Raw genomic sequence first — 23,587 nt, forward strand, 5'->3', positions numbered from 1 at the left:
GAGGGGGGAATACCACCAAGAAGCTATAATCACAACTGACATGGGTCTCGTCACTTGCTATATAATCGATTAATTCATTTTTAGGGCCTTTGCTGTCTGATTTGCTTTTAAAATAAATCCTGAAATTACAAAAGATCATAGCAGTGAAAGAGACTATGTTTGGCAATTCAATGCGCATAGTTACAACTGAGACATCCTTTCCATTGCGCTGCTATTCTAATAAAGTGCCGAGAGTCTGCGAGTTCGAACGTGTGACGTGTGTAGAGAGTTGGAACCTTTATGTAGTGCATCGTATCTGTCTGTCTGTCTCTCTCTCTCTCTCATGCTTGTCTCGTTCGCGCTGCCGCAGACTCATGCAATGCGTGTTCTACACGCAGATGAGCATATTAGCACGAAGGACGGTTTCGCGCGCATTTTTACATCGCCTTTTCTTCAAGTGTATCACGCAACGACGACGCCACAGCGTGAACATCTGCCCAAAAGATTACAGATCCACTGCAGCGAGTGAGTGATGTTTGTGACATAAAAAGTCAAGTTATCGAAACGTGCAGTGACTGTTTTGTATATATATTAGTGAGTGCAGCATTAACGATGGCCGAATTGAGGAATCAATTATTGGACCTAGCCATGTATTGGGGCCGCTACAGTCTGCACAGGCTGCTAATGAAAAACGAAAAAGATCCGAATTTGACGAACGCCGAGGGACTGACGGCTCTGCAGCTTTTCTGTAAAAACGACGAGGACCACGACATGATGCGAATGTTCTTGGAGATGAACGAAAAATCGAATCATCCAGTACACGTCGACGCCCGGGACAGCGAAGGTCGGACGCCGTTTCACTACGCCCTGGCCCACAACCACAAAAACGCGGCCCGTGTTCTGCTGAAGCACGGCGCGGATCCGAATCTAGCCAACGAGGACGGATGGACTCCCCTGCACATCATATGCAACAAAGGCGACGTTACGTTCGCGAGGATATTCTTCAAGACCAACAAAGACAGAGGCCAGTCGGTGCATGTCGATGACGTCGACAAAACCGGCCAGACGGCGCTTCACGCGGCTCTGTCTCGCGGCCGCTTTAAGCTGATCGAGCTGCTGCTGAGACAGGGCGCGGATCCGACATCGGCCAACGCCGAGGGATACACTCCTCTGCACTGCATTTGCCGGGGAAAGTACGACGACGACGACATCGCGGGGTTGTTTCTCAAGAGCGTCGAGGACGTACGGGGGACGGTGCAGCCGGTTCTCGACGCCCGCGACGGCTTATATTAGGTAATACACCGCTGCACTTGGCACTGAACAACAGGCACAAAAATTTGGCCGAATTGCTACTCGGACACGGCGCCGATCTGACATTAGCCAATGCAAAAGGACTGATGCCATTGGAAGTTAGCAGAGTTTTAATAAACAATGACTATTAGTCCAGACCCCAGGGGCGCCCCCGTATGAAAAAATATTCGAATGGAATATTTTCATTGTTTCTTGTGGAAAATGGTCGTCTGAATCCGAATCTGCATGTTGGTAAACCGGAAAATGGTCGGAAAATTTTATAAACAATTTTCTTTACACAAATTGCACAAATTTGAAATTTTCCACCCAAAACTAATTTTTTTGGGTTTTTGGGGTCATTTTAAACAAAAAAGTACTCTTGTGATTTTTCTCTAAAATTGATATTTTTCGAGATATTTAACATTGAAATTTCAAAAAAACGCGAAAATGGCGATTTTCAACCCTCTGTAAAAGGGTTAAAAATTATGAATTTCGATGTTGGCGATAGTCCTACATTATCTTTATATCTTCATTAATGAAATGAAGAAATGAAAATTTGCAAAACTTAATTGTTAAGCTATGGTTTTTAGACTCAAATGATAGGCGCGCGCATACGTGTATACGCTGCGTGAGCGTATAGCCGCTCACACAGTATACAGTATACGTGTATAGCACGTATACACGTATGCGCGCGCCTATCATTTGAGTCTAAAAACCATAGCTTAACAATTAAGTTTTGCAAATTTTCATTTCTTCATTTCATTAATGAAGATATAAAGATAATGTAGGACTATCGCCAACATCGAAATTCATAATTTTTAACCCTTTTACAGAGGGTTGAAAATCGCCATTTTCGCGTTTTTTTGAAATTTCAATGTTAAATATCTCGAAAAATATCAATTTTAGAGAAAAATCACAAGAGTACTTTTTTGTTTAAAATGACCCCAAAAACCTAAAAAAATTAGTTTTGGGTGGAAAATTTCAAATTTGTGCAATTTGTGTAAAGAAAATTGTTTATAAAATTTTCCGACCATTTTCCGGTTTACCAACATGCAGATTCGGATTTAGACGACCATTTTCCACAAGAAACAATGAAAATATTCCATTCGAATATTTTTTCATACGGGGGCGCCCCTGGGGTCTGGACTATATTAGGGCCAGATTATTCGAAGGTGGGCGTTGAATTTCTTTTTAACATTGATGCACTACCGGCTGCCGATTCTTTGTTGTGATATAGTTCTCAAGTATTTAAGTCGTAAAGAATTGTGGAACATTTGTTTGGCGGGCGCTCGACGAAGTTCAAGATGACGATGTTGCAGTATTATTTCATGTCTACAGTGTTATTAACTTGTTTTACATATTTTTTACAATTTATATCGAACCAAATAAATTGATTTAAAAAGTTTTTTTGATGTTACTTGTTCCTATGTTGCTACAATTTACTATCCAAAAATTCCTTTCTCCCCGAATTCATTCAGTGGATAATTAACTAATAGAACGACATTTGGTACTTTATTTCAAACTCACAATCAGCGACAATAGCGCACGTTTCTGTTCGTGCTCTAGAGAATTTTTCAAAACTCATTTTCTTATTATGCTCACGGCTTGTCAAAGGAAAGTCGTAATTAGGTCGGTCGATCTGATCGCGACCTTTTTGACATTTTTTTCAGGCTAGGTAAGTGACGAAAAAAGGTTTCCTTCAATTTTTCAAATCTTTAACGAACGATCGGTTTATATTAAAGATGTGAAAATTGGTCGAAGAAATTTATGCCAATTCTGAAAAAAAAAATAATATTTTTATTCCACAGTTTGAACGCACATTAGAAATATCGTCATCAATCGCAAAAAAAGTCAACAAGGTCCATCGTAAATTATTTAAATTTCACGTCTTCTCTCGCTATAGCGTCTTACAATGGGTAGCTTCGCGTTAATACTCAATTTTCACGGCATATATTCCTTTTTCTCATTTCCACAAATAAAAGGCTTGTTTTATTTGCTCACGACGACCAATGTCGGTATATTTTTAGTGTCATGCGAGTGACTGTTTTCTTTGCAGTAAGTATGGCTATGGTAGAGGGGGAAATACCATCCAAGAAGCTATAATGACAACTGACATGGGTCTCGTCACTTGCTATTGTACCGGATAGTGCGTGTAGTCGCTAACGAGCAGCTCATATCAATTCCTTTGTGAGCAAATGTTTACGAATAGGTGAAATCCAGATACAATGTTGGTTACGTGAGGCGTTTAACCTCAAATATTTATCTCAGTGTACATTGACGTAAAAGTTTCCAGTGAAAATAAACACAATCAAGTGAGAGATGGAAAGCAGAGAAGACACAGTTAGGTATAATTACTTTTTATGTATGCCATAACTTTCAAATAGCGATCTCTCCATCTAACTTACTCATTCTTTAGACTAAAGGAAGAGCCGAAAGATACTTGGCCAGATGCAGGCGACGATTTTAATTTTGATTCGGTGGACTCTTGTGAAGTCAAAAGCGTTGAAACATTCAAATTTTTTAAATTATCGGTGAGCTCAATGATTTCAATTATGTTTTTTGTGTTTTTGATTTCACGACTTTAACGCAATTTCAATTTCAGGACGATCAAATCAATGAAGATATTGCGATACGGGGAAAGATAAAAAAAGAAATTTTCGTAGATCTTGAGTGCAAAGGTGTTAAACTTGAACTGAATTATTTATCAACAACCGTTTGCAAAACTGAGTATCAACGTTATCTACCTATTGCAAAAATTGAGAACCAAATTCAGACAAATCACGCGAATGAAAAAAGTTTAATGATTTTGATCAAGAAAGGTTTCGATTATGATAATGATTGCCAATTTCCGAAAAAATCCCAATCATCATTTGTAGAACAGAATCAGCTCAAAAGACATAAAATAATTATACACAATTCGATCAAACCTATTGAATGTAAGATTTGTCTCAAATCATTCAGCCGTAAGAATAACCTAAAAAATCACATAAATTCAGTACACAATCGTATCAAACCCTTCGAGTGTGATATTTGTCACAAATCATTTGGATACAAACGTGTCCTCAAAAATCACATACATAATCATATCAAACCCTTGAAGTGTGATATTTGTCACAAATCATTTGGATACAAAAGTATCCTCAAAAATCACATAGAGTACGACATTCATTATTCAAATTTTTACTTATTATTATACGATTTTCAGTTTCGTGTTTTTTTAATATTTTCAATTGTGCCATAGTTTATAGGCTGTTTTTTTCCGAAAATTTTCTATTAATATTAAAATGGTTTCCCATTAACTATAATTAAAATCAATAAGAATACATTTTCATTACAAAAACAGTAAGACAATTTTGAAGAAACAAACAAATTTGCATTATGAAGCTAAACAAAGAAGTAAGTAAACTGAGCAAGTCAGTCAGCTTATTTCAAACGATTGAGAATTGAATTTAAAGTAGAATTTTGAAAAGTTTAGGAATGAGAGAAACTTTTGAAATTTTTATATTTTGCTATATGAAGTCCACAAAATTCTATATGCTCCAAAAAATGATCCAAAATAGTTAAGGTAACCTTGAAGCCCCAGCAACCCAAAAATCGATTTTTTAAATGGATACCCCCATTTTTATTGCAGATTTAAAAAGAGAGAAAAATTTTACGTTGAAACATGTATTTTGTTTTTATTTACAAGGTCATTTTAAGGACGTTACAGACGCAAATGAAACCCCCATTTAACCTAAAATTAAGTTCGAGCAAAGGCTTTTTGCAAAGGCAAACGGAAACTAATGATATTTAACTGCTTTGATAAAGCTCTGTGTAAAGTTTAAAAATTGGTTTTTGAAAGAGAAATTTTTCGGTTACTATTAAGAATATTTTTGAACTCGCCTCAAATTATTACATACATATATCCTAAACGCATTGATGGTTGAACGAAAATAAATGTTAAATTAATTTATGAAAATTAATAATTGATTAAACTAAATATTTTTTTCATTACATTCAATTTATTTCATAATACTCAACAATATTTTTTTGCGAATAGATTATCATAACATTAAACCGATAATATATTTAATTTCCTCAATCATATAGGTAATTATAATGAAAAATAAATATTTAATAATATCTATTGAATAAAAATTAGTTTATTCCAATAAAATATTTATTTGTTCGAAATAAATATTTTATTGAAATTCATTCGGGTAAACAATTGAATCGATTTTGTTGAGTCAATTAAACGAGTTTTTCTAAACTATTTAATATTTAATAGATAAATATTTTTTTGAATCCAAAAATTACACGATTGAATTGAAATAAATAAATATTTCTTATTAATTTAGAAAATCATTAATTGGTTCAAATACAATTTTGTTACCCCAATTAAATTTTTTTCAATAAAATATATTTAATTGATTCAACCAAATCTTTTTCCCAGTGTATGAATAAACGAATTATTATCAAATGCGAAAAACTGACAATTTCAGAACAAAAGGGGTTTTTCCCCAGTTGTCATCCTGTGTTCATCTCATTTCATCTTGTTTCATTTCATATATTCATTTCATTTTTTTTTTCATTTCATTACATTTATTCTACGATGATCCAACGCTGAACGCCACCGGGCCCCGTATAGGATTTGAACCCTACATCTCTATATGTCTGCTCCGAAGCTCTTAGAGACTCGAGCGTCATAACCACTTACCCACGGGGCCCTTAACTTATATATGTAAAAAACGTCTACATATACTTTCACTTATACGTGTAAAAAAACTTCTAAATAAAATAACATCTCAAGCAGCTACACGACTGAATGGCATTCGAGGCAAAAGGAAGGGGAAAGACGGGGATTTGTCTGAGATTTCTACTTTATCGACAATAAATAATTTGTTTTTTATTATTTGATAAACTTAATTGGCTTTCTTTTTTTAAAAAAAGCACGAATTTTAAAAGGAATCTTGAAAATTTGTTATTCAAAATAAATACTTTTCCTTGTATTCTTGACCTAAAAAAATTTTTTTTACATCTTCATTGATGCTTTCGTCGCGCTTCGACACGAATAAAAAAATAAAAACTTTTTAAGTATATGTATACAATTCTGAAATAACTTTTTTATGTTCCTTTCGATAACGAATGATTCAACCAAACTGATTTCAATTTGATGATTGGAAATTCCCATCTAGTAAATTTGATTTTACGCTCATATGAGTCATAATAGGGGGACTCACAAGATCCTCTCTGAGGCGCCACACGCGGAAAGACACTAGGTATAAAGATTTATAGTTGAGTTCATCATCATCCTTCATCAATAATAAAGTCCAGTTTCTTGTGCTAACAACTAACAAGTAAATCGTGCAGAAAAATTTAGATACATAGACAAATAGAATCAACTTAGGTTCAAACCGCAGTCATAAATTGAATTTCATATTAAACTCATAATAGTTCGGAATTTACAAGATCTTCCCTGTGGCGCCACATACGGAAGTACGTGTAGTTCTAAGCAAACAGCGAGCGGCGGCCGGGAAAGCCTTACTTATTACAATACAACCGTCAATCGCCAGTGCGCTGCATACTATAGCCGCAAAGAAACATAAACAAACGTCGACAAGTCGTGACCAGTGATTCCACAGCAAAGTGAAAATTGCCCATTGTTAAGTGTGAAATCCACATTCTCATCGAATTGAAAAGTGCATCTGCTTGTGTGATAACATACAATAGATACAATGAATGCCCCAAGTGCAAAGGAGAGACTCTTCGAAAACATGAAGCGAGAGTGCGACAGCGTGAACAACGTTGACGATCTTTCCGTTTCGCTTTTCGATGAAGATTTGGTGGATATGAATTCCATGGATCTCAATTGGATACTAATACGCGCTGTCAAAGAGAGATGTTTCAAAATCGTGAGATATTTCGTCCGAGCTGACATAAAAGTCGGCCGTCTCGACGAGTCAACTGGAACGGCAATTCACATTGCGAACAAGGGTTATTATAGGACCGAAGAAGATCGTCCAGAAGTTGTGGGTTTACTTTTCAACACATACGATCATGTGAATTATACCAATAAAAAAGGATTATCACATTTTGATATGGCCTGCCTATGTGGCAATGTTGATATGATGCAAAGGTTTATAGATCAAGGCGTTGACGTGAATCACTTGAGCGTTGATGATTCCACACCACTACATTATGTGACTCACTCGTTTAACATTGATGCAGTTATTATGCTGTTAAGCAATGGTGCAGATCCTAATGGCAAAATATGGCAAGATTTCACACCTTTGAATCTTTTTTGCTTAAAAATGTCGTTGGAATTACCAATTCGTAATCACAGTTATTGGTTGTCGACTATTCAAGTGTTACTTCAGTATAACTCTGATGTCAATACCCAAGATGAAGATGGTAACAGTCCCCTATTGAATCTATTTTATGATAAAGCTTATGGTATGTGTACAGCACAACAAGTAGCATTAGAAATGCTTTTGAATTATAATGTTGATTTAGCACATGTAAACAAGAAAGGCAAATCAGTATTGCACTTGCTTCCTTGTTGGAAAATCGATGGAGAAGGCATGGTTAATGTAGAAGAAATGTATTTCAGAAAAAGTGATCCTACTGTTATTGAGGTAATGAAAATGCTATTACAACATGGAGCAGATGTCAACATTCAAGATCACGATGGAAATTTTCCACTTGATGTGGCTATTTCGTACTGCAACTATGACGTAGTTGAGATTCTATTGGAACATGGTGCCTGCATCAACGCTGTGAAATTCCAAGGAGGTTTATTAGACCCTGGTAGCAAAACCTTACGAAACTTGGAAATGACTCAAAATCTTCTAGCTATCATAGCACTTTTAAAGAGAAAAGGATTTCTTATGAGTAATTATCAAAAGCTGACTGTCATGAAATTTTTGAATGGGTTTGATGAAATTGAATTGATCAGCATTTTATCACATGAAATAGAACTAGGTAAAAAAACTCATCTTTTTTAAAACTATTTGAATGACAAGAAACATATGATTAATAATTTTTTTTTTATCAGGCTATATAGGCAAAATTGATCAATTCATTCGTGGGAATGAAGAAGTACGAGACATGATAGAGGAAGAGGACGTATATGAATCTATTAAAGACCATCTAGATACCATAAGAATAGGACAAATGTACTTGGATCCAGCAATACGCAATTATCTTCAAGATAAATTGCAGATGTTTGATTCTTCTCAAGGCTACTCTATAGATGAACAGAAAGTTAAAGGCGGCTTTGCTGAAGCCAAAAATACCATGATTAATAGTAGTTTATCGCTCTTTGATTTATGCTCTTCAAGCCTGAGTGAAACATACCAATTATTAAAACTTTGTGATTATTCACTTCTAGTAAATTCAAAAGATTTTGATAAAATATTTTTTCCTATCCATCATGTTATAAAAGGTCATATTACTCAAAGTTTAATTCGTGGATTTTTCGAACAAGTAGCAAGAGAAGCTAATCTTGTGCAATTACTGACCCAAATGTGTCTACCGTATCTTTGTTGTGAAAATATACTGAAGCATTTAGATAATAAAACCATATTTATTATTTATCAGCTGTATATCCATGAACTGTAAACTGATTAATGTTAAAGTATTTACCAATATTCATTAGATTCAATGTTTGGATATTTTTTGCTTCTTTCTTTGTCATCATTTTTGTATTTATTAAATGAGTATAGTACTGGTATGTTTATGTAATTACAATTAAAGTATTGTCTGTACATTTAATAAATGTTGTTGTTCACTAAATTACAATCTTGTTTTTTTACTAAGTTACAAATACTTATCGCTTGCCACTTGGAATAACTAATATCTTTTCATATTTGCCATGCTTCATGCTAAAAAGTATTAGCTTTTTTCATATGAACCAATCAAAGCTGTTTATTATTATTTTTAATAAACCAAAGGATTTACGCTATATTATAATAGTAGTGGATACAGTTAAAATAATTTTTCCAATTAATTAGTAGACAACAATCACAATGATGAAAATGAGTGAGCCAAATTGAATTACTGGTTAGTATTAAGGGTGAGATTTATTAATTTAAATATTCTTTTATTAATGTTCATGGTTCTCTCATATTGAAAAAAATTAGAATGCAACCTTACTCGCAAGATAACTTAAAAATTAAAACAATAAAATATAAATTTTCTCAAAGCTAGTATACAGTATTGTAATATATAAAAATGATACATAAAATCAACAACATTTCACAATTCTGGACATACTATATTACTTCTGAAGGCGGATCACAAGAATTTATCTTTAATGCCTTTAAAAAATAATCTGATGCTAGCTTTCGATGTTTATTTTTATGTAAATAAGTCATAGCGATATAAATAAAGTACAACTTTTGCGTCTCCATATCATTTTTTGCTTTCTAAAAACAAAAACACCATATCAAAAGTTGTCATTTTTAAGAAAAAATTTATAATACTTACCAGATAATTATGAGAAGTTTCATAATATTTTCCTAAATAGTAAATACATATTTTGTATAGCTTTGTTGTTCAAAGCCAAGTAGTTCACAAATTATAAGTTTATTACCAAATGCAATGCACAATGCATGGTACAAACTGTGGAAACGATGATTTAGATTCCATAAAATGTTAATATGATAGCTCGATAAGAAATTTCAATAATAAGAAATAAATATTATTCATTCTTCAATGTTTTTATAAATAATCTTATTGAAGTCAATTACCAAAAATTTAGAATGTAAATTCATTTGTTTCAACTGATGTAGTAATCCTTAAAAATAAACTTTTAGTAAAAGTATAGTGCATAGTTGCATAAACTGTAAAATGTAAATACACACTATTATAATGCTCATAAACTCTTTTGTCATTTGTGGAAACACTCAGTCTGTTTCATACTAGTCCTGTGTTAATCGTTTTAAATTAAAAATACGAAAAAGAACAGTTGATTCCTTTCAGCAACTACTTCGAAAGAATTAAACAATTAACATTAATGGTTGAACAAAATTCATGAAAATGAAAGAAAATTTGATCATTATACAAGGACTTTGTTGGGTGAAGAAAATCATTCCCAATGTTTCAGTTCAATAAAAGTAAAGTAAAGTGTATTTATTTCACAATCATAGCAGTCGTACAATTAAAAATTGTAAATGGTACATACACTTGTATTTTAATACACTTTAAATTAATTTTCATAATGTGATTCATAAATCGATAGGCTTTTAAAACACTACACTCAATTGCAAAGAAAATATTTAAAAAGCAACAACAATATCTAAGTTAAGGAAGCGTCATAAAAAAATGTATAATATACATTTGTGTATCTTAATTATTTCAGTCTTCAAAGCATTTTTTCTCCTTGACAGGCAGTGATTGTACAAACCAAAATTGGCTAAAGTATCAAATTTTCTGTTTTAATATTCACTTGATACATTTTTAATGTGATTTTTTAACTGACAGTTTTTCAGCAAACTTTTTTTCCAGTGAATCTGGAACATTGGTCTTTTCCATTCGTTTCTTATAATCTGTATAGTAATTCTTTAATTCTTTTAAAGCATTTGAATTATTTCTATTTTTTTCATTAAAGATTTTTTCTTTAATGAGTTCATAGATATTATAATTCTTTTTAGGTATAATACGTGTATGGAAATTCTGAAATGAAAATGTAATTTATAAATAAAAACAGATTGATGTTATTAGAGAATTGAAAATGTTTTTGGTTCATACCTCTAATTGTCGATTGCAGGGATTTTCCTTGATAGCCTTTAAAAAATAATCAGCTGCTAGCTTATAATTTTTGGCATCAAATAAATAAATAATAGCCAAATTTAGTAAGATATGTATAAAAAGATTCTTGTTGTCTTCATATTTATTCAACATACTTTTAAGATGTTTGATAATTTTATAATCGAACTTTGATGTATTTCTAATGTTTTTGTACTTTTTTTGTTTTTGTAATGTATTTCTAATCAGATTGAGATAATCCATATCAGCAGGGAAATTGCCTGTTTCACCAGTAGCCTTCAGATAATTTTCTTTAGCTTTCTGAAAAAAAAGTTTTATAGAAAGCTTTCATTAGGTAAAGAAAATTTTTAAACACTTACAGAGTAATCATTAGTTTCTTCATAATATTTTGCCAAATAATGATAGTAAGTTTTTGATGTTTTTGATGTTTTTTCTGGCAGCAGTGATTTTTCAACATAGTCTAAACAACTTTTAGCATTAACAAAATCTTTTTGAGTTATAAAAAACAGGGCAAGAATTAATCTTACTCTTATTTCAGAGGGCTCTTTCTGATAAATTTCATTGCACATTTCTGAATATTTTTCCCAATTTTTACTTTCTTTATACATTCTAGCAACGCGAATGCCATAATTATTATCACTTGGTGATAATTCATAACATTTTAAGAATTTGGTTTCTTCTTCATTAGAAACAGTTAAACAAAAATCTTGATAACGTCTTTTTCTTCTAAGATACTTAGCTGCTAAATAATGCCACAATGCGCAGTCTGGAACCATTGATGATGCTGATTTTGCTAATTCGAAAAATCTATTAGCACTTTTATCAAAGAATAAGCTTGAAGCTACAGCTTGAGATCCATATAATGTTCCTTTCTCTATATCAGAATTGAAATTCTTGGCATCTTTAATTTTAATTTCTAATGCTTTTGCTCGATCTTTTTTTTCAATCATTGAATATATACAAAAAGCTGTTGCATCTTTAATGTGTATGAATACATCAATTGAATAATCATTTTGCTTTGATACACTAAAATAGTATAAAAAGGATTAATCCTGTTTAATAATCTTAAAACTTGTTTTTAATGATATAAATTGATATAAATATGTTTGTGAAAATTGTAACCTTTCAAAAATATTGATCCAAATATCATTAATCTCTCTAACTAATTCTTCAGCAGCAATAAATTTTCTTTGCATACATCGAATGTATGCAAGTGTGTTCATCTCAATGAAACGTAAGATGGGACGACTAGACAACTCAACTTCTTTTTCATGAAAATTACATACTTCTAGATCCAAGTCCCAAGTAAACGGACATTCTATCTCAAGCGATGTGGATGTTAACTTAGGGATATCCATTGCGCTTTAGTCTGAAAGAAACAGTTTACAAAAATTAGTACAAACATTTACTAGGTACAGTTATTTAGTAGCTGCAGTTTTCAAATAAATCTGTTCAAATTCCATGTCATTTAACCAGTAGTTTCTATTGACGTTATAATTCTTGATGAAGTTGAAAGCATAAATACATACTAGGTATGATGATTGAGAAGGGTTACCTTTGATTGAAAGTAACCACTGACTCTAATCGTATTACTAACTTGTATTCAATTCATAATTAAGATCTTTGGAAAAAACAGTTGCATATCTCATACCTATGTGTAAACAGCCTCAATTTCAATTCTAAAAATGCATAGATTTCATTCGATTTGACGTACACGTTAGAAAAACTTACCAACAGATGTATTCACTAATTGAATTAGTCTCTCCTTGATCAAATCTCATTCAAAAGCTATTTACAAACAGACGTGATAAAACGCGCAGAAATTCCCTTTTAAGAGTTGCCCAATGATTCACACATCCAGTATCACAAATAATTCTATGATCGATTAGGGAATAAACATTCTTCGATTGGTTTCAGTGGTTTACTAATCGTGGTCTTGGATGTTAAGTAATTTATTCTAGTCCGGTGTAAATTTTGTGAAATGTAAATAAATCGTGTTCGCACTGTTGATAGAACTAAGCTGCCATAAAAGTCGGGTAAGTCGGGTTGATATCGCCGCAGTATTCAAGCGCCACAAATCGTGCAGTTCAATCAAGATTCAAGAGGGCATTCTCGCGCTTCTCGATTTGCCGCTTTTGCCGAATGCCAACTTTTTTAGAAGAGACCTTGGAAATTGTTGTAAATGTAAAAATTCACCAAACAATCAAATAACGAAACAGAAAAGAAAAGTACATAGAGGTTTGAGAAAAATTTGTGCTAATTGTTCTTTGAGGGATTTAAAAATTGAAGTTTGTTTAAATCCCGATCTTTACCTTCGGCTAGCCGTAACAATGAAGATACAAATCTTTTTACTTTTCAAGATAAATTATACAAAAATTCCTAAGGCTTATTATCGCAGACCATGAATTTACGTCAGTACATAATCGTATGGAACCCTTCGAGTGTGATATTTGTCACAAATCATTTGGATACAAAAGTTACCTCAAAAATCACATAGATTCAGTACATAATCGTAGCAAACCCTTTGAATGTGAGATTTGTCATAAATCCTTTGGAGAAAAAGGTACCCTCAAAACTCACATAGTTGCAATACATGATAGTATCAAACCCTTTGAATGTGAGATTTGTCACAAATCATTTGGAGAGAAACGCATTCTCAAACTTCACCTCAACGCAGTACATATTCGGAACAAACCCTTTGAGTGTGAGATTTGTCACAAATCATTTGGATACAAAAATGTACTCAAAAATCACATAAATTCAGTATATACTGGGAGCAAACCCTTCGAGTGTGATATTTGTCACAAATCATTTGGACGCAAAGATAATCTCAAAATGCACATAAATGTAGTCCATAATCGTAGCAAACCTTTTGAATGTGAGACTTGTCACAAATCTTTTGGATATAAGAGTGATCTCAAGAAACATATAAGTGAAGTACATGATCTTAGCAAACCCTTCAAATATGACATTTGTCACAAATCATTTACACGTAAGGATAACCTTAAAGTGCACATAACCGCAGTACATGACTAGAACGATCCCTACTGTACTTAATTTTAGACAAAATTTCATAATAATCCTTGAATTTTGTAAAAAAAAAAAAATCAATAAAATTATTCAAACTTTTATTCATTTTGTCGTGACTGAGAAACACCTTCTTTAGCCTCTCCTACATTAACTAGTATTATATTAACACATTTTGGGAATCACTCTATAACTAACGTTAAAAACATAGAACCAGCAAAATCCATTGTTAAAATTACTATGTAAAACTATACATTTAGATAACTGTGAACGATGAAAGCATCATAATTCGCGCACTATTCTATCATTATACATAGTACATTATTATTTTATTACAAGACGATTATTCAACATATAATCGATTAATTCATTTTTAGGACCTCTGCTGTCTGATTTGCTTTTAAAATAATTCCTGAAATTACAAAAGATCATAGCAGTGAAAGAGACTATGTTTGGCAATTCATTGCGCATAGTTACAACTGAGACAGCCTTTCTATTACGCTGCTATTCTATATAAAATGCCGAGAGTCTGCAAGTTCGAACGTGTGTGCCTTGTGTGTAGCGAGTTGGAAGTTGGAACCTTTTTGTGGAGCGTCGTATCTGTCTGTCTCTCTCTCAAGTCTCATGCTTGTCTCGTTCGCAGACTCATACAATTCTCTACAGTAGAACTGTAGTATACTTCTTCTACAGTAGAACACGCATTGCATGAGTCTGCGGCAGCGCGAACGAGACAAGCATGAGAGTGCAGATGAGCATATTAGCACGAAGGACGGTTTCGCGCGCATTTTTACATCGCCTTTTCTTCAAGTGTATCACGCAACGACGACGCCACAGCGTGAACATCTGCATGCCCAAAAGATCACAGATCCACTGCAGCGAGTGAGTGATTTTTGTGACATAAATAGTCAAGTTATCCAACGGTGCAGTGACTGTTTTGTGTAGTAGTGAGGATACTGCGAACGCAATGGAATTGCGAAATAAACTGATAGACATGGCCCTGTATCGCGAACGCTACAAGCTGTACAGGCTGCTGAAAAACGACGATCCAGTCAATTTGGACGGATCGACGGCTCTGCACCTTTTCTGTGAAAACGACGTAGATCACGATATGATGGATATATTTTTCAAGATCCACGAAGGCAGACAACCGGTTCAAGTCAATGCGCGGGACAAAAACGGCCGGACGCCGTTGCATGTCGCTCTGGGCCACGGACACAAAAACTGCGTCGGGGTGCTGCTGAGAAACGGCGCCGATCCGAATCTCGTCAACGAGCAAGGAACGACGCCTCTGCACTTCATTTGCGAGAAAGGCGACGACAGATTGGCCGAGGCATTTTTCGACAACTGCAACGTGAGACACGATCATCGACCGTTGCAGGTCGACGTCCGCGACGATTCGGGTCGAACGCCGCTGCACGTGGCCCTGTTTCGCGGTCGCGGCAAGCTGATCGAGCTGCTGTTGCGAGCAGGCGCGGATCCGAATCTGGCCAATTCGAAGGGTTGCGCTCTCTTGCACGTAATATCCCGGGGAGAGTGGGAAGACGACGACTTGGCCGAGTTGTTCCTCAAGAGCGTCGAGGACGTCCATGGCACGGTGCAGCCGGTGCTCGACGCCCGGGACAGATTCGGCGATACACCGCTGCATCTGGCCATGGACCGAGGTCACTGGAACTTGTGCGAATTATTGCTTAAGAGAGGCGCCGACCCAAATCTATCGAACGCCCAGGAACTGACAGTGCTGCACATGTGTATTACAAAGGACGACGACGAGCTGGTGCGGAAGTTCTTCGAAATCTGCGACGAAAAGCGTATGCGAGTGCGGGTCGACGCCCGGGACAATTGGGATCGAACACCGCTGCAGTGGGCCGTGGCGAATCTGAAGCCGCGCGTGGTCGACGCGCTCCTGGATCACGGCGCCGATGGCTTCTCGTTCCGTTCCCCGCCCCAGAGTTGCGTGGGCTTGAGATTCGACCGGGAAAGTGACCGTTCGGGCAATGCCAAACTGCGACTGACGTCCGGTGCTCTGGCCGTGTGCCATAGTTTTTTTACCAAGGTCGGACATACAAAGTCGTCGTTAAGAGTCATTCAGATCATCGTGAAATTATTCCGCGAGTGGAGAGTTTTCGAGCAGCCGTCGAATTTCGACGAACGCTGGTTCGAACACGAGGATTTCGTGAGACTGTGCGCGAAACGGACGACGGTGATCCCAGGCCTTACGCTCGACGACCTGATCCGAATGAAACCCGACGAGGCGGCGGAAAGACTCGCGTACGAGGACTACTACGAGTTCGCTTGCTCGGAAAAATTGCTGCAACTTCACCCGTGGCTCGCCAAGGCTTGCGTGGATCATCTGTGCGAGAGACTCACGAGAGGACTCTTCCGTAGATGGTCGATGGACTTTTTCTTGGAGCTGACGGGCTATCGATTGCCGATTCTGTGCTGTCAAATGATCATCGATCAATTGAGCGAGCGAGATTTGTGGGGAGTTTGCTTGGCGCCTGAAGTTTGATCAGTGTCTTGTGTTTGTAAACTTTACAAATTTTTGTGTGTCTTTGAAATAAATCAATCAAATTAAATTAAGAAAAAATGTATATGGTTTAAAATTTTTCTTTTGAAATACACCTGATCGACTGAAGTAAAAAATGTTAAATTAAATATTTGAACAGTTTTCAAATTTTCATTGCACGTGCGTTCAAGTTTTAATACAGAACTGAAATGATTCAATACAAGTAAATACATTCTTGTATCGCACTATCAATAGAAATGAAGAGTCAAAGTGGCAATCAAGGAAGCGACTATAGACAACCTGCAATTTAAAATTGAATTATTCATGTATAATTTTCAATATTAACTTATAGAATATACAGGGTTCATTCGCAACGAATTCATTGTCTAAGTTGGCTCTATGATGTTCTTTTCAGTAAAATTGTAATAAGTTAATAATACGATGAAATTGGGTACTTTTTTCACTTCAGTGTCTAAGTAAGAAAACTTACAACAATGTCCGAAATCAGCGACGATAGCGCAAACTTTTGCTCGAGCTCCAGAGAATTTTTCAAGACTCATTTTTCATGGATCGCGCTGTTTCTGAAAATGAACTTTTTATGCCCCTGGCTCGACAGAAGAGTGTCGTATTTCGGTATAGGTCGGTCGTGTTCGCGACCTTTTTGACATTCTTTTCAAGTTCGGTAAGTGACGAAAGAAGATTTCCTTTAATTTTTCAAATCTTTAATGAACGATCGATTTTTATTCAAGTCGTGGAAGTTAGTCGAAGAAATTTATGGCAATTCTGAAAGAAATTACGACGTGATAGTTCAGTGAGTATTCCAAATGACAACGTCGACGGTTGTCACCATTGTTTATTGGATCCAAATAACTTCGAACGATAAGGTCACCTATCGTTGAAATTTAATAATTCGTTTAATACGTATAATAAATATTTTTAATCCACAGTTCGAACGCACCTTGAAAATATATCCACATCGATCGCGAAAAAAGTCAGCGAGGTCGATCGTGGATTTTTTCTAAAAAAACTTCACGCCTTTTCTCGCTACAGCGTCGTACAATGGGGTAAGTTCAGCACGAACACTCGATTTTTACCGCTTACATTAATTTTGTCACTTAATTGCGCATAAAAAGCCTATTTTTTTTGCTCTGCTGGTCTTTCGACTTTCCCGCGCTGTGGTTACTGCTCGAAAGCGGAAAAAAGGAATACGCCTTCGAATTCAAATTTCCCTGCACCGATCGAGAGAAGTATTTTTACGCTCACATGATTTGGCGCTCGTACTACTTGGTCATTTACGGCTGGGTCTCGGCGGTTCTCGCCTTTTATTACCAATTCACGACGACCTTTTTAATAATACAATTTCAAATTATGAAGTGAGCTCTGTATGAAAGTGCGAAATTTCCAAAATTTTCCAAAATCCATAATGTTTTTTTTTTTTACTTGAATTAAATTTTTAAGTACGAAAATGAAGAGAATCGACCGAGCGTATTATATAAAAGCGTCCGAAAATAATCCAAGTGCGGATCACTGGTTGCGTCAACAAATCGTAAAATTGATTCATCATCATCAGGAGTGCATCGAGTTGAGTTTCGAAAATTTTCCCTCGGTACAGTAATAAATTTCATTCTACGATACGACGGTGTTTTCAGGTTGTTCGATTCGCAAAAGGAAGTCATCCAGCGTCTCATGCTCGTTGAGTTCACTGCGCTCATAATTTACACGAGTATGATTGGATCTTGGGTTAATGCTTTGCTTAGAAATAATGATGAAATTAAAAAAAATATCTGTAACTACGTTTACATACTTGTATCTACAATGGCCATCGCAATAAAATCAGGTTCTACGTGCACCGAAACGCTGGTAAGTGCCCTGTTTGGCTCGGTAATGTTCTTATGCTTCTTCGTTTACCCAAGCCAACGGATGTCCGTCGATTGCTGTCTCGATGATTTTTGGTAATATCATACCCCTCGATAAATTCGAGTTGTCAACTCAATTTTCAAAAATATTTACCATACAGTTATGAAACTTATAATTGGTACGCCTACTCTCCCAAGACCAGATCATTGTTGCTAATCATGATGATGAGAGCGTCGAAACCTATGATACTGTCAGCTGGGGCTTCGAATTTTCCCATGGATTTGAGAAATGCTGGTACAGTGAGTAAACGATAATTTTCAATCTTTTTGAGCAATCGGATCTTTTGATTGAAAAAAAATATTTTGCGCCTCGTAGATTATAAGCAAGATCACATCGTATATTATGGCCTTATTATCGCTCTACGAATGAAAAAAAAGACTTTTAAAATTTTGCTCAACAAAGTTGAATGAAAGCGGCAAATTTTCAAGTTATCATCTGACCTATCAATATTTCGACAATGTTTGAAATTATTTTTAAGAACTTTTAAAGAATTATGCCTTTAATTTATTACTGCGATTGCACGTGTTTCATCTCGTCAAATTTTATAGTTCAATAAGAAAAAATGAAACGACTTCGCATTAACATAAATGAAAGTTATTACTATCAATGTCTCTTATAAGTACAAATTCTTGAAATATTTGCGGTTATCGATATACGTACGGAGTCATTTTACAAATTATTTTTCACTCTTCATTTTAATTTTTTAAATTCCTATTTTTTTTTTTTTTTTAAATAGTTGATGAATAATTTGCGTAATTCATTAAATTTTTTCTCAACAAACTTGTTTTGATTTTGAATATTGATTTGAAAGTTTCCTTTGAAAACTTTTTCCGCTATTTCCTACGTACTCACGCATAGTTTATTTTCTAAGGCAGAATGATAAAATTCTTGTAATGATTTATAAACACATTTTATTTATCCGTATTGCATCATTGATAAATTCAGATAATATAATTATGTATATAGCGCCGAGCATTAAAAACAAACAGTTTGCGATTCATAATTTCATCTATTAAATATTAAATTTTATAAATATTTATATAATTGTTGTTTATGTTTATTTTCTTACACGTTATACTGCCTTATATAGCGAAAAAACATTTTCACCCTCGTCTCAAATCCCTTACGGTTGAAATAATTTTTTTTCTTATTCTTTCGTTTCCGTATATAAATCTGCGGAGATCTACGAAAATTCGTTCGTCAGCGTGAAAAAACCATCAATGGTTATACAATATAAATTCTTTTTTTTTTTGCTCAATTCTCCAGCGATTTTTTTTATAATTAAAACTTAAAAATAAAAATGCAAGCATTTGATAAATCAGCTTTAAAAACGCGTCGTGCATTTCAATAAACGTCCACGTTAATGTTTATTCGATGCGTAAAAGACACTTTGTATAAATATTTTTTTTTTATATAAAAAAAGATTCTCAGTCGCAGTCGAGACATCCACGACTCGGCACATTGAATTTTCTTTCTCGTGGTAAAAAAAATGTCCAATATACGCGATCATAATCTCTATAAACTTATGACTATTGTAAAGATAAGATTTTTTGTTTTTATTATTACTTCATTTTTATTGTTTATAATCAATAATCGCGTTTCAGTTGAATACATCTTACAAATGTGTATAGCTTTTTTTTGTTTCACTTATTCACTTGTCTGAAAGTCTTAAATTTAATACCACTTAAATCGCGTGTTTTTTATGGGCTGCCTTCGCCTGTACATAATGCACATACAAACATACAATACGACGTACTTTTTTTCTATAATGTACAAATAAATGTAATAATTATAAATATGCATCGTTATAAAAATTTTTGTTTTTTTTTTAGACAACGCCGCAGTCGAGAGTCGTATTTCCTTTTTTCGCACAAGAAAAGAGGTACAATAGAAAAGAGTAAATTCATTAGAAAACAACATGACACAAAAATCGTCTTACACGTGTACTCATTTTTTTTTGTTTATGATTCAACTGGATGGGAGTGTGTGTGTGTGTTTGTTTGTTGATGTGGTGAGTCGCAAAAATGCCTTACAATCTATAGCGCGTACATGGCGGCTCTCTGCGATGGTGAAGCACGAATAATAATGATAATTATACGTTTTGAAACAAACAATTACTGAAAAGATTGATTTTTTCAAATTTAACGTATCTTATTTGGCAAGAATTAATTCAAAAGAAATTTGTCAACACCACACGATCTCTCGATCCGTATGTAAATTCGTAGTGAAGTGAAAATTAAATTTCATAATCAATAATAATTATCATACCCCACACAGCTCGCCATCGCCTTTTTTTTTTAATTTTAATTATTATTATTTTTTTCCTTATCTCTTGCACATTTACATATACACACAGAAGCATTTTTTTCCTTACGTCCAGTCCGAACAATAGCCACGATCTCCTTCGATTTTTTGCGGCTTTCGACGCAAATTTGTTGCGGCGTAAAACAAATTGCACGAAACGAGGGGAAGGAAGAGTCTGCAGGTGGATTGTTCGAACGGGATCGTCTTCATCGTCGTTACATCTCATCTCATCGTCGCGCGAAGAACAATTTAAAACACCAGTCTTACTTTACGTAATGTAAGAAAGATAAAAATTATATTATTATTTATATGTATAGAAAATTACAAAGCCGAGCGCTAAGGCAGTGACGAGCAGCGTCGAAAAAAATGGTCTTTTTTTTTCTTTAATTATTACGCGGAGAGAACGACGCAAAAATGTTCCCACTTGTGATCGCGAATTCTTGTGTTTTTTTCTCGCGGGCGATTGTCCTCGTATCCAGATTCGTCGTCGTTGAAACCATCGATTGTCGCACCCACAAAATAATAAGAGAAAGAAAAAAAGACAACAACGCGTGGATCAAGCGAAATATCTTCGAGTCGTTCTGTAATAATCAATTTTTTTTTTCAACGCGCAATACAAATGCATTTAGTTTGTTTTTTACGTGTCATCTCCATCATCTGCTTCGTACGAATGAAAGTGATTTTACACCTATATACTTGACAGCTATCTCCTCCGATGCAAATGTCATCATCATCATCATCCCTCTAATAGTCTCAATTAATCATCATCATCATTGTCATCACAGTGTAGCCTGCTAAACTCTATACTCAGAACCTTAATTTTTCCTAATATAATATAAAGCATATTTAGCGTGTTAGTGAGACGTGCGCACTTATATACTTTTGCCCTCCTTTCGTCAAACACCTCCTGCTCTCTTTCTCTCTCTCTCTCTCTCTCTCTCTCTCTGTCTCTCTCTCTCCTATGATAGGCGTAGTAGCAGCAACATTAGTATACACACATGTACACGCACGCACATAATGCACATATATTTATATGATATAATATGCACGCGCTGTCATTACTCGCATCCGCGTTCATAATAATATAAACTAAAATTGCGCGCGCGTGTGCTGCGGGTAATGCCACGCCGAGCGAGATATAGAGCTATAATAGAATGTGAGTGTGTGTGTGGACTAGCGAGGCTAATCTGCGACGTTTTACTTTTCGCTTCTCTTCTCTTCGTTCCCCCACCTACGACAGAATATAATGTGATATATATCGACGAGAGAGATTTTTAAATGGCAATTTATTTATATGCTTTTGCGTTATTAAAAAATCTACTACGGTCCGTCTACTATGGTGTTAAAATTTTTTGATACGCACCGGAGGCTAAGTTATTTTTTTTTTTTTTTAATTGTAAAAAGAAGGAAAAGTCGGCTACTTTTTCCTTGCAAAAGTCTTGATTACAAATAGATTTCTTTTTTAATTGTCATATATTTCATATTTTTGATTTGTTGTTCGTTTTTTCATTACAAAAGAACTTATATGATTCACATGTGTTGATACAAATGTAAAAAGATTCATTGTCTGGTAACTAGGGTACATTAATTTCTTTTATTTGTTTTCTTTTCTTTTTCATTACAAATGTACTTTAGAAAAATGTTGTATGTGGTTTTTTTTTCTTGTGTCTGTGTGTTTGTTGCAGTGTGAAAATGTGCTGTAATTGTTTTACAATACAGTAGAAGTTTTACATAGAAACATTCCCGAAATATTTCTCGCGAGAAATTTTTGAATTTGTCGCGACAAATAATGGTCTGTTGGTTGTAGAGATTGCGATTTTCCCCATTTCACGATTTATTCATCCACAATCGGCAGGCTATTGCATTCAATAATATTGCGATACAAAAAAACACAATATGGCTTAATTATTGACTTAAACATTAAATATAGAAAATAAAACTCAAAAAAGAAAAAAGATAGAATCGAATTCATCAGAGGGAGAGACCGCAAATTCATTAGCATTAATATATAATAATAATATAAATCTCCTCGCAACAAATGAATGTCTGAGTATACGATCTTCTTTCTTCTTTTGATAAATTTTTTTTTACGATTGTACAGTTACTAATACACATAAATAATATCTATATATACGTAGAACAAATTAGAATGTAGCATAATTGCGATTAAACAAACATAGAAAGAAACTTACAATAGTACAAAAAACATAGAACATAAAGCGAAGCGCAGAGACAGAAAGTGCGCGAGCTTTGCTTCTTATTCGACTAACACTTTTTATTTTCCGTCATACGTCAATTATATAAAAAAAAGAAAGAGTAAAAAACATACGTGCATGTTTTTCTGCATCTTGTCGGTCTTAAGATTAAATAGAGAGCATCCAAGGTATAAAATAGAGTTCAACGTATACTAAATATCTTATAAATTTTCGCTCTCTCTCTCTCTCTCTCTCTCTTCCTATCGTTATCTGTGTGTGTTTTTTTTATGTTCATTAATTCTTAAATATCTCCACACTCATCATAAATCTGTCTCTTTAAAATCTCTCTCTCCTCTAATACACAATATCAATCATAATAATCGTCGTATGTTCACTTGGATGTTTCTCGAAAATAATTTTTTAATCAATCAATGAATCAATTTAATTATTATATATAAATCCGTTACGGCGCAAGTGATTTTGCGTTTGCTCACATCGCTTTCGCCGTAAGGCGCATCTCATCATCGATTTGTTTTTTTTTTTAACTTGTTTTTGTTTTTTGTCTGTTGTCGTTTAATTTGTTTTTTTATTTGTTTGTTTATTATCTTGTGATTTTTTTTTG

At 34.5% G+C, this 23,587-nt stretch overlaps 1 protein-coding gene across 1 annotated transcript; it reads left to right on the top strand.

The window, feature by feature from the left end:
- Positions 1 to 6,821: 6,821 nt before the first annotated feature.
- On the top strand, positions 6,822 to 8,868 carry LOC111694604 (ankyrin-1-like). The gene is made up of 2 exons (XM_023463347.1): positions 6,822 to 8,229; positions 8,303 to 8,868. The coding sequence occupies exons 1-2, from the start codon at positions 6,984 to 6,986 to the stop codon at positions 8,866 to 8,868; spliced, it is 1,812 nt and encodes a 603-aa protein (XP_023319115.1). The 5' UTR covers positions 6,822 to 6,983.
- Positions 8,869 to 23,587: the final 14,719 nt, after the last annotated feature.

This window comes from Trichogramma pretiosum, unplaced genomic scaffold, assembly GCF_000599845.2.
Source record: "Trichogramma pretiosum strain Unisexual culture from Peru unplaced genomic scaffold, Tpre_2.0 scaffold39, whole genome shotgun sequence".
Lineage (NCBI taxonomy): Eukaryota > Metazoa > Arthropoda > Insecta > Hymenoptera > Trichogrammatidae > Trichogramma > Trichogramma pretiosum.

Excerpts from the sequence above, each read along its gene's own strand:
- LOC111694604 (XM_023463347.1), top strand. The coding sequence starts at position 6,984 with ATGAATGCCCCAAGTGCAAAGGAGAGACTCTTCGAAAACATGAAGCGA. Across the intron at positions 8,230-8,302 it reads ATCACATGAAATAGAACTAG|GCTATATAGGCAAAATTGAT; the intron begins GTAAAAAAACTC and ends TTTTTTTATCAG.